This window comes from Zonotrichia leucophrys, chromosome 7 (genome assembly GCF_028769735.1).
Source record: "Zonotrichia leucophrys gambelii isolate GWCS_2022_RI chromosome 7, RI_Zleu_2.0, whole genome shotgun sequence".
Classification (NCBI taxonomy): domain Eukaryota; kingdom Metazoa; phylum Chordata; class Aves; order Passeriformes; family Passerellidae; genus Zonotrichia; species Zonotrichia leucophrys.
Window position 1 is genome coordinate 37,798,523 of NC_088177.1, and position 12,269 is coordinate 37,810,791.

General features: G+C 48.4%; 1 protein-coding gene across 11 annotated transcripts in view; it reads left to right on the top strand.

Annotated features, from left to right (window-relative positions):
• AGAP1 (ArfGAP with GTPase domain, ankyrin repeat and PH domain 1) overlaps positions 1-12,269 on the top strand; it is a 335,965-nt gene that overhangs the window by 95,404 nt on the left and 228,292 nt on the right. For all 11 annotated transcript variants that reach the window (XM_064719066.1, XM_064719067.1, XM_064719070.1 and 8 more), the window contains exon 2: positions 10,916-10,974. In XM_064719066.1, coding sequence (XP_064575136.1) covers positions 10,916-10,974 — 59 coding nt within the window. The remainder of the gene's footprint in view (positions 1-10,915; positions 10,975-12,269) is intronic.

Here is a 12,269-nt window from a genome sequence, read left to right on the forward strand (position 1 = left end):
GGAGGTGGAGCTGGGGCAGTGTGGGGATGAGAAGGGAGGTGGAGTTGGGGCAGTGTGGGATGAGGAGAAGGGAGGTGGAGTTGGGGCAGTGTGGGATGAGGAGAAGGGAGGTGGAGTTGGGGCAGTGTGGGATGAGGAGGAGGGAGGTGGAGCTGGGGCAGTGTGGGATGAGGAGAAGGGAGGTGGAGTTGGGGCAGTGTGGGATGAGGAGAAGGGAGGTGGAGTTGGGGCAGTGTGGGATGAGGAGAAGGGAGGTGGAGTTGGGGCAGTGTGGGGATGAGAAGGGAGGTGGAGCTGGGGCAGTGTGGGATGAGAAGGGAGGTGGAGTTGGGGCAGTGTGGGATGAGAAGGGAGGTGGAGCTGGGGCAGTGTGGGATGAGAAGGGAGGTGGAGCTGGGGCAGTGTGGGATGAGGAGAAGGGAGGTGGAGTTGGGCAGTGTGGGGATGAGAAGGGAGGTGGAGCTGGGCAGTGTGGGGAGAGAAGGGAGGTGGAGCTGGGGCAGTGTGGGATGAGGAGAAGGGAGGTGGAGCTGGGGCAGTGTGGGATGAGGAGAAGGGAGGTGGAGCTGGGGCAGTGTGGGGATGAGAAGGGAGGTGGAGCTGGGGCAGTGTGGGATGAGGAGAAGGGAGGTGGAGCTGGGGCAGTGTGGGATGAGAAGGGAGGTGGAGTTGGGGCAGTGTGGGATGAGGAGAAGGGAGGTGGAGTTGGGGCAGTGTGGGGATGAGAAGGGAGGTGGAGCTGGGGCAGTGTGGGATGAGAAGGGAGGCGGAGCTGGGGCAGTGTGGGATGAGAAGGGAGGTGGAGGTGGGGCAGTGTGGGGATGAGAAGGGAGGTGGAGCTGGGGCAGTGTGGGATGAGGAGAAGGGAGGTGGAGGTGGGGCAGTGTGGGATGAGAAGGGAGGTGGAGGTGGGGCAGTGTGGGATGAGGAGAAGGGAGGTGGAGCTGGGGCAGTGTGGGATGAGGAGAAGGGAGGTGGAGTTGGGGCAGTGTGGGATGAGAAGGGAGGTGGAGCTGGGGCAGTGTGGGATGAGAAGGGAGGTGGAGTTGGGGCAGTGTGGGATGAGAAGGGAGGTGGAGCTGGGGCAGTGTGGGATGAGAAGGGAGGTGGAGGTGGGCCAGGCAAGAGCCACCCCCCTGAGGAGGGGGCAGCCAGGGGGGATCAGCATGAGAGAGGAGGGGAGCTAAAGATGGAGTCACTCTTGTTCATCCCTGCTTACTTCAGGATTAAAGAGCACATTGTGAAACTGGGAAGAGGCAGATTAAAGCCCAGCCCAGTAGTTTTCCCTTTTGTTCTAATCCCAAAGACAGTGGAGCTGTGAGTGCCTGCAGGACCTGGCAGTGTCCTCAGCAGAGATGTGCAGCTGTGAGTGAAACACTTCAGGGGCTGTGGCCATGGAGAGAGGCTGAGCTGCTTGTTCACACAATCCCAGCCTGGACTGGGCTGGAAGGGAGCTCGGAGATCAGCCCATCCCACCCCTGCCATGGCAGGGACACCTTCCACCATCCCAGGCTGCTGCAAACCTGTCCAGCCTGGCCTGGGACACTGCCAGGGGCAGCCCCAGCTGCTCTGGGCACCTGTGCCAGGGCCTGCCCACCCTCTCAGGAACTATTCCTGCCCAGTATCCCATCCATCCCTGCCCTCCTTTTGTCTAAAGCCATTCCCCCTAGTCCTGACACTCCAGCCCCTGCCAGTTTTTAGTCTGGGATTTGGTGTTATCAGGTGTTTGTACTTGTGTTCCATTAAGCCTGCCTTGATATTCCCATTCTCTCCTTCCTCCTAGACCTTTTTCCCCCCAAGGTTGCTGTGGTTTTACTCATTCACTGCCATCTGCTTCATGTTCTGCTGCTTAAATGTTGGTGATGCTCAGGTGCTACCCCAGAACAAACTCCTGTGGGAATGCCAGGGGTGGGAATCCCAGCCAGGCTGCCTTACTGTGTGCTGGGTTTTACTCACTATTGCTTCTGGAGCTGTGTTGGGGATGTTCAGGCTGGGTTTTAGGAAAAGGCTCTTCCCCCAGAGGGTGCTGGCACTGCCCAGGCTCCCCAGGGAATGGGCACAGCCCCAAGGCTGGCACAGCTGCAGGAGGGTTTGGACCTCCTGCTCTCTGGGTGGGATTGTTGGGATTCTGTGCAGGGCCAGGGCTTGGACTGGATGGTCCTTGTGGGTCCCTTCCAGCTCAGGACATTTCATGATTCCATTTTCTTCTCTATCAAATAGTCACCAAGGTCCCCTTGCCTTTTTTATTTCCTTGTTTTTTGAGTTGCAGCCATTCTTACCTATCTGAAAAGCTAAAAGTCTTTGCAGCCTGCCCTCTCTTTTGGTTTTTTTTTAATCTCTATTGTGACTTTCTTCTTGCCAGATAAATCTGCTCCTATATTCTTTCAAAATGCTCTTTTCCCCCCACTTCATCTCTTTTAATTTCTCCTTTCATGTCGATTTTTCTTGTGCCAACTGCAGAAGCTGTCCCTTTTCATCTTTGATGCTTCTCAGGGAGGTTCCTCATTAATATTCAGATTGAAATAAGAAAGGCTGATTCCTGGTTTGTGTGTGCAGTCAGGAGAGGCAGCCCAGGCTGTGGATTTTGAAGGGTCTCTCTCATTTTGGGTGCTTTGGACGTCCTTGCTGGGACATGGATTTAGTTGTGAGTTTTCCCTCCTGCCTGTCTCAAAGTGAAAATTTATCTCTCGATATTCACCGAGTCCCTGTGGGATCCTCTTTCCTGTGCTGGCACTGCCCTTCCCCTGGGGCAGGAGATGGGAGAAAACTGATCTCACCTCTCACCCTGCCCTGATTTTGGGCAGACACAACAAAATGAAGCATTTACCAACCATTCCCTCTCCAGTGCCTTCCTTTTCTTCCTGCTTTCCACTACTGCTGTAGTTCTGTGTTTAGCTGAATTTCTGTGGGGATTTGGCCTTTAGGAAATCTTGTTTATTGCCCGAAATAAGAGATGTTCCTGCACTGCACTGCAGAGATGATCATTTCCATCATTTCCCTTCCCAGTTTTATTGGAGCAGGGAGCAGTTGTGCCACAGGGCTGCTTTCATTTTCTCTTTGTCTGCTCTTTATGTTCCTTTCAGCCTCTTGGTGGGGTTGTCATTGCCTGCTGGAAAAGGGGCTGGCCCAGCTTCCAGTGCCATTTCTGTGAGGGATGTGCTGGGAAATGTGCATTTGATTGGAATGATGGTCCTGACACTCCTCACCCACAACATCCCCTGCTCTGTGCTGCTCCCACAGCAGAAAACTGCTTTCATCTGGGGGGTTTTAATTTCTCTTACACTCACGGTGTGTGCCAGCTCCAGAGCCCAACCCACTGGGAAAACACAGGCAATGGGAAGTTGTCCTTGCTAAGGATGTAATTTATTTTTCCTTGTAAAAAGCCTGCAGCCAAAATATCTGCTCTGTTTGGTTTTGGGATTTGTTTTGTGGGGTGGGGAGGCTTAGGATGAGCAGTCAGGCTTGGAGCTGCTTTATATTTAAGGGCAAAACAAACAATTTGGTGGTGTTGGATGTAAAAGTTTGTGCATGGGATTTGGTTTGGGAATATACTTGGGTCCATTATTCATAATTTCTTTCGTAGGAAGTATCCTGCAAGGGGTTATCCTTAAGGAGGTGACACCTCTGCCCCCAGCTGAAAGAGGGGGAATATTCACAGCAGCAAAAACCTTTTAATTGGAACAATTAGAAAATTGATGCCAAAAACCAAATACTGTGCAGAGGGCCAAGTGCTCCCCAGCTCCCAAACCCAAAGCACATTTTGGGAAAGGCTGAGCTGGGGAGCTCGTGCAGCTCTGTGCATCCCTGGTCCTCCTTTTGTTTCCATGGCAGCACAAAGGATAACAGTGCTGCTGCTGCAGCTGCCAGATGCTGCTGGGGAGAGATTACAGCTTTGACCTAAATATCTCTTTAATACACTTCTCAGTTACTGGGAGAGGCTTTTCAGATGTCACAGATAAGGGAGGCTCTGATGAGCACGGGCTGGGATTCCTGGTGCCTGAACTGCTCAGAGCTCAGCCTCGTTCTCCTGGTTGGGATTAGGAATTGGGCATGGCCAGAGATAAATCTGCCCAATATCCAACATTTCTGCTGGAGCTGGAGGGGTTTTATCCATCCTGACAGGGATGGGAGGAGCCCTGGGCTGCCAGCTCCTGAAATCCCTCTGGTTTTAGGGCTGGGATTGAATTCTCTGTGGCACTTTGGTGGTTTGCTCTGCATTTGGGCATTGCTGCCGTTGGTGAGGTGTAAATAGAGATTGTGCTGCCCCAGGAGGAGCTGCAATGCTGCTTTCTGCCCAAACTGCCTGAGAATTATAAATTACACATCTGCAGCTCAGGAAGGAAAAAAGGGACTGCTTGGAGCTGGGCGCCTGCAGCAGTAATTCCACAGAATCCGTGATTCTGTCACACTGAGCAGGGAGGAGGTAAAACCTTAAATCATCCTGGTGGGTTTTCTAAAGGTTTTATTTGTTCCTGCTTTGTGGTTATTGTTTGGTGCAGTGGAACAGAGTGAATGATCTGAGAGGACTCATATAAAAAACTGATTTGGAAAACCCAAACACAACAGGTATAAAAATCCATAGAATTCCAGGGTGATTTGTGTTGGAAGGGACCTTAAAGCCCAACCAGTTCCACCCCCTGCCATGGGCAGGAACACCTCCCACTCATAAAGGGTGCTCAGAGCCCCATAAAACACAGAAAAAGAACCTTTTGAAACATGACACGATCTTCCAAATAATATTTTATGCAAAGCTTAGAAATCAACATGTCAGGATGGTTTTGTGCTGTTTTCTGCTGGAACTGACTCAATGCTTTGAGCCAAAGAGCTGGGGGCTGGCTTGGAGAGGATGTGCTGTGAGATTAATGTGTGATAATGTGAAAAATGCATGTTTTAGGAGGATCACAGGTCTCAACCCAAAAGCTGCACATTTCCCTCTTTGCTCAGAAAATCAGCACAGGAGCTTTGGGAAATACATCCTGAAAGTGCTGCTTTGATACAGCTCCAAGAGAGCCATGTGTGGCCTGCTCTGCATCCTTGTGGGCAAGTGGGAGCTTGTAGGAATATTTTCTGTACCAGTTCACTCTCAGGTTTTGATTCAAAGCAGAAGAAACTCTAAATATTGCTTGTAATGCAGGAATTATTGAAGGGGGAGAGCAGCACGTGACGTGGCTGTTGGTGCTTTTAATTCATCCCCCTGTTTTTGAGGGCTCTTGTTCTTAGCAAAAAGCATCTTTAGCTGAGAGTTTCCAGAGAAACCCCTTGGCTTCTCCATATTTTATTTATTTACAGCTTTTCCTCATTTAGAGGGACAGCAAAGCAACGTTGGGATTGCCTGAGGGAAGATTTTGCTGCGAAACTTTCCAAGAATTATGAAAGATTTAAATCCTTTCATCCTGCAGAGGTATCTGCCCAGCGGTGAGGAAAGCCCTCACCACTCCTTTTGCCACTGGGTTTCCTTCTGGATCAGAGGAAGAGAAAGCCCTGAGCCCCTCAGCTTCTTGCTTGTCAAGGGTGAGAGATTTGGGTGGAAAAAAGGCAGAACAAGGTCAGTGGAACAAGGCTGGTGATGGGCAGGATGTGCTGGCACTGCCCAGGGCTGGGTTAATATTGGGGGCTGCCCAGGCTCTCCTAAAATAATAATAATAATAATAATAATAATAATAATAATAATAATAATAATAATAATAATAATAATAATAATAATAATAATAATAATAATAATAATAATAATAATAATAAACAGCCAAACTGCTCTGGCTGCTGGGGATTATCCTCAGGGATGGTCCCAGAGGGTGGAGAGGGTGCTGTAAATCTGACTGCCCCCAGCTTTTACAACCTTTTCCTCAGAGCTCCCCTCAGCTGCCTCGCTGCTGCTGATTAATTCACTTCACTGCCATGATTCCATGAGAGTAAATGGAATTAATTTAGGAGAAGGTTTACAGTGTGAAAACTCAGGGATGGGATGAGCCAGACTCTGGACTCAGGACAGCCAGGCCCTTGCTGGGGTCACTGCTGGGAAACATTTCTGGTTTTCATGCCTTCCCTCCCCTTTTCTGACCCATGGGAGCTGGGATTGGCCCTGACCCTGTGTTCTCTCATTTGCATTGTTTTGCTGAGATTTATTTGGATTTTAGTGGTCATTCCTGCATTTGAAGAAGTAGATTTTTCTGTGGGGAAATTCTAAGCAAATTTGAAATATGGAATACTGGAACAGTCAGGCCTCGGGATCAGCTGCTCTCCTATGCCATGGGGTGCATGGACCTGGGCCAGAGTGGCCACCAAACCCCTGGATGCCACCCCAGGAGGTGCTGCCCCATCCCTGGAAGTGTCCAGGGCCAGCTTGGACAGGCTCCTGGGATATTGGAGGTGTCCCTGCCCATGGTGCAATGGATGGGCTTTAAGGTTGCTTCCAACCCCAAACTACACAGTGACCCTAAAACCCCTAAAGTGACCCCAAAACAGCAAACCCAAACCCCTAAACTGACCCAAAACCCCACATGGGGACCCCAAAACACCAAATCCAAACCTCAAACCCTTCATGGGGGTCTGGGATTCATGTGGTGGAACCAACATCTCAATACTGGAATTAAGAAGGTTCCTCTTGGGTGGGGCTGAGTTACTAAACTGAGGTTTTAAAATAGGTGAGGATCCTCTTGGGAGTTTGTGCTTTGCTGTGGGGGTAGAAATCAAACCAGAAGAATTGAGGGAAAAGAAAAGGAGACTTCTGTTGTGGCAAAGTCAACCTTGTGAAGGAAATGCAGCTTCAGTGGTCTTGGTGCACGTTTTAAGAAGGCACAAGTGACACCATGAATATTTGAAGCTTTTGATCAGTGGTGCAGAAATGAAAGGAGCAGCAGATGCAAGTGTGATTAATTATTGACAAAAGCCATTTCTTGCATGTGTGGAGGTTGAGTTCACTGGAATTCCAGGCTGGGCAGTAATGCAAACAAGGCCCCAGCTCATCAGCTTCATCCATGTGGTTCTGTTTATTATGCAAATCGCTTCCAATGAGTTTAATCAACTTGTGCTGATGGGGGGTGGCAGCTTCAGAGGGTTTTTGTGGGCTCTGCCTGCTCCACTTTGATGGATCCAATGGTTCATGTTGTAGCAATAACTTAGTTTTATTTAGGAAAATAATCCCCAAACCTTTGTCATATTATATCTGTGAGTGTTTGACCTTTTCACCTTGACTTCTAGGAATAAATCAGTTTTTCCTGAGATATTCCTAGAAGGAATTGGGCAGAGACTGCTTCCATGTCCATCCCAATGGTGGCACACAAACCTCGCACTGCAGAATAGACCAGGTGCTGTTTTATGCCACATTCTGTGTTTGGCTGTGGTAATTCCTTCTGAACATGCCAGTGTAGAGCAATCTCATGGATCTCCTAACTGAAACAAATTGGTTTTATTTTTTTAAAGGGCACTGGGAGACCTTATGTAAATTAACTGCAAATTTGGGATAATAGAAGTGGGAGATTTTAGTTAAAATCTAAATTGTTGGGTTGAGGTCAAGGTGTTTGGGTTTTTGTGTGAGGGGTTTTTTTGATTGTTTGGGGTTTTTGGGGCTTTTTTTTGTTTGGTTTTGTTTGTTTCTTTAACAGGCATATTTTGGCAATAAAATGGAATTTCAACCATTCTCAAGTATTTTGGATGCTCAAAACCTGTGTGGGGGCAGGAACCCAGGGTTTTAGTAAAAAAGGGGAAGGTGGCTTTGTCAAGAACTCTAGCGCCTTGTCAAGTGAATTTTATTTTATTTCTTGTATTGGTAATTGGGGCTAAAATGCACATAGTGCCCACATTGAGGGTCCTTGAGATCTGATGCAGTTTTGGAAGGTCCTGGTGTGGGATTTTGGTGCATTTTGATGAAGGAAGAACCAAGTAGGAGGAATAAATTCAAGACCTTGGGCTGGATCATCCTTCCTTTCTGCAGCTGCCCACCTTGTGCTTTGTCTTTTTTGGCCTCTGTGCTTTTTGGGATTTCAGCTTTCATTGCCTCCCTGGTTTGTCCTTTTGGAAAGCACAGGTGTTCCAAAACAATATTTTAAAAGGTTTTTATTACAGAGAAAAGTGACAGGATTTGTGATGTTCTTGTTCCCCTTGTGCAGCTCCCCTTTGGCTTGGCAGGTTTCATTTTTGCAGATCTCCAAGTCAGCAGCAGTGGTTTGCTCACTCACCATTCTTTAATCTTCCATGGTGATAAAATCCAGCGGTTCTCTTGCATGGAAGCTTGTTGACATTTCTGGGGAGCTGTCCCAGTTTGTTTCACACACCTAGACCTCCACAAGTCAGGGATAAGAGGCTGATGGTTTTCCTTGACTCCTGAGAGTCTGGAGCTGAGCTGGAACCTCCTCATCCCCCTCAGCCCTGGCTGCTCCTTCCCAAACCCACAGCAAACCATGGGAGCTGATGTTTTCCTGTTAGGGCAATGATATTTTTCCCCCAGTACCCACTCCAAAGCTCCCATCCCATTGCTCCCTGTCTGGGCAAACATTCCTCCCCCAGGAAGGCAGGAGAACATCCCAGACCAGCTGTGCTCCCTGTGGAATGGCTCAATCATTCCCATTTCCCAAATGGAAACTGCTGCTGGTTCTGGCTGTGCTACAGAAAGGTTTTCCTTTTCCTTTTCCCCTTTTCCTTTTCCCCTTTTCCTTTTCCCCTTTTCCTTTTCCCCTTTTCCTTTTCCCCTTTTCCTTTTCCCCTTTTCCTTTTCCCCTTTTCCTTTTCCCCTTTTCCTTTTCCCTTTTCCCTTTTTCCCTTTCCCCTTTTTCCCCTTCTCCCTTTCCCCTTTTTCCTTCCCTTTTTCCTTCCCCTTTTTCCCTTTCCCCTTTTTCCCTTTCCCCTTTTTCCCTTTCCCCTTTTTCCCTTTCCCCTTTTTCCCTTTCCCCTTTTTCCCTTTCCCCTTTTTTTCCCTTTTCCCCCTTTTCACCTTTCCCTTTCTTCCCCTTTCCCCTTTTTTCCCCTTTCCCCTTTTTCCCCTTTTTCCCCTTTTCCCCTTTTCCCCTTTTCCCCTTTTCCCCTTTTCCCCTTTCCCTTTTTTGATCCAGGCCATGGAACAGGAGCTGCATGAGCACAGGGTCTTCTCTTGCACCTGCAATGCCAAAGGTTAAACCCAATTTCACTCTGAGCTTTGCTTTTCCTTCCCCTGCCCGTGAGTGTGTGGGTGGCAGCTCATACCCGCACCAAAATGCTGATTATTTCCCTGTGTTCTCATACAGGGTTTATTCACAGCTGGAATACAAAGGGGTGTGTTAGGTAGAACTGGAGGAGGTTTCCTAATTCCTGGCTACGAGGTATTTTTGGGCTGTTGAGGCAAAAGCAATATATTTAATGGAGATAAAGTGGAAAACACAAGTTTGTGTTTCCTTGTGATTGTTTTTAGGTGGGTGCTGGGAGAGCTTGGATGGTTTCTGGAGTCACTGAGGGTCACAGCTGGAGTAGGAAATTGCCTCCAATTTCTTTTCTCTCCAGATGAAAAGAATCAAATGGAACAGCCTCCTCCTGCTGCTGATGGGTGCATTGGAGGGCAAGCAGTGGCTGGCAGGCCCTGAGAGGGTTGTTTAAAACCAGGCTGGTTTTAACCTTGCAGCTCCTGTCTCCTGTGGGCTCAGGGGCTGACTGGAGCACCAGGAACCTCAGTGCTGCTCCACTTCTGTGGGCTTGGAGCTGATCTGCTCTGCAGGAGCGTCCTGTGCAGCACAGCCATTCTGCATGGCTCTGCAGGGCTTAAATCAGCACCCACACTGGCTTTGTAACACAAACATCCCTCTCGTTTGCTTACAGCTGACCAGGCCTTTATGGAAGGAACTAAATGATAAATGTTTTTAAATACAGAAAAATGGAGCCTTATTTCTGTTCTTTGGTGTGGAATTGTCAGTGAGGCAGGAGCCAGGTGCAGCCCAAAGAGCTCAATTTCTGTGATAAACCTGCCTTTCTTCAAGGAATCAACCCCTGCCACAAGTAGTTTTTAATTAATTTCATAGTAAATGGCTCTGTGGTTTATTTCTGCCTAGATCATACTCCTGAAAAAATGGTGTGTTTGAGGAATAAAAAGAGATTTTCCCCTGCCTGAGCAGTCAGTTCCCACTGACTGTGGCTGCTGCAGCTGCTGACATGAAATGTGATGTGCAGCAGGAAATAACAGGTTTCAGAGCCAGCAGAGTTCCTGATTTACCTGGGGGGAGAAGTGACTGCAGCTGCAGTGGGGACACGACTGTGACAAACCCAGGGCTTTTGCTGTGGATGGGAAATGGTTTAACCAGGTACAGTGATGGTGTTCACAGGGGTTCTTGGATGAGGGAAGAGATGAGGATCTGACTCCATGTTTCAGAAGGCTTCATTTATTATTTTATGGTAATATTACATTAAAACTATACTAAAAGAATACAAGAAAAGGTTTCATCTCAGAAGACTAGCTAAGCTAAGAAGGAATGATAACAAAGGCTCTGTCTTGGACTCTCCAAGCCAGCTGACTGTGATTGGCCATTAATTAGAAACAACCACATGAGACCAATCACAGATGCACCTGTTGCATTCCACAGCAGCAGATAATCAATGTTTACATTTTGTTCCTGAGGCCTCTCAGCTTCTCAGGAGGAAAAATCCTAAGGCAATGATTTTTCATAAAAGATGTCTGTGACAGTGTACACACTGGGAGAGCCTTTGCTCTAACTGGAGTGAGTTTGAGCTCTGGGATGATGTGGGAGCACCTGCTGCTGGCAGCAGATCCGTGCAGAATGGGAATTTTTGGGATTTTTATACAATTTCCTTGGTTTTTGTCACGTTGGACTGTCAGCCTCTCAGGAATCAGACCTTTGGTCTCACATTCCTGAAGCTGTGGAATGAAATTGTGTGCAGCAGAGCATGAAATGTCAAAATGTCATTATCCTGATGTTGGGAATGTTCTCCTCTTCCACAGATGCCTTTGTGAACAGCCAGGAATGGACCCTGAGCCGCTCTGTGCCCGAGCTGAAAGTGGTGAGTTTGTGTTTGCTCCTGCCTGGGCCATGCTGGGAATGTCACACACCACTGGGGACCTCTCAGGCTTCACTCCAGCTGCTGCTGGGGCAAAATGTAAAAATCAGTTTAATAAGTAAAGGATTTTTCCTGTAAATATCTATTATAGACTCAGAAGGGTTGGGATTGGGAGGGACCTCAAAGCTTGTCCCATTCCAGGGACACCTCCCACTATCCCAGGCTGCTCCAAGCCCCCTCCAGCCTGACCCTGAACACTTCTAGGGCTGAGGTTACCTTTATCTATATTCAATATTCATTTTACTCATTTATTCAGAGATCTCTCAGTGTTTTATTACTGCTGGAATTTGTTCTGCTCCATGAACCAGCTTTCAGGGGGGATCCTCTCAACAGGGAAGTCTTAGGAGGGCAATGGAAGTTAGCAGCTGACATGTAAAGCTCATTTCATCTCTCCATTATAAGTTTCCATGATTGCAAGGAGCAAATGTCTGTTCTCCCTCTCTTTAAAGAATTTAAAGCTTTTCCCAAAATCTGAGTTGACAGTAGTGTTTTGTGGAGGTGAGAGAATCTGCAAGGCCACACTTAGCTGGGTAAATTCACTTTTATTAAAGGCATTTTAATGGCAGCAGCATCCTCACAACTGCACTGCTGTGGCTGCTTTGAAAGGTGAGTGCAGGAAAAACCTGGCAGTCAGTGGATGTGATTCCCTAATTCAGGAAGGGTCTCCAGGTTTTGTTAAACAAATGGTGTCATTTGGAAGGCCCAAAATACAGTGAAAAACTAGGAATTCAGGACTGGGAGTAGCTGGCTTCTCCTGGGTTTCCTTGCCCATGCCTTCCCTCCTTTGAGCCCTGCTAATTCCCAGCAGCCCCCAGGAAAACTGGGAATTGCAGGTGAGAGCAGAGCTGCAGGCACTCCCTGCTGGGGTTCAGGACACAAACCATTGCTGGTGGTCTCAGGGTACATTTGCCTCTTGTGCCAGCCTGGCTGCACCATGTGAGAGTTCCCGTGGGTGTCCTGCCCCTGACCTGGCTGAGCAGGGCTGGGACATTCCAGATTTCAGCTGTGTGGCTGCTGCAGAGAATGGATTTGCAGTGGTCAGCGTGCCACGGGAGCTGCCCAAGGGGAAAAGCACAACTGCTGCTGTTACAAAAATAATAATTTGATGATAGCCCTGCAAGTGATGGCAGCCAGCAGCACCAGCTTGTGCTGTGAGCTTGTGCTCCAAGAGGAAGGGTAAATCAGGAAGCCCAGCTGAAATCTGCTCTGCCTTTGCTGCACATCTGCCCCTGGGGAGG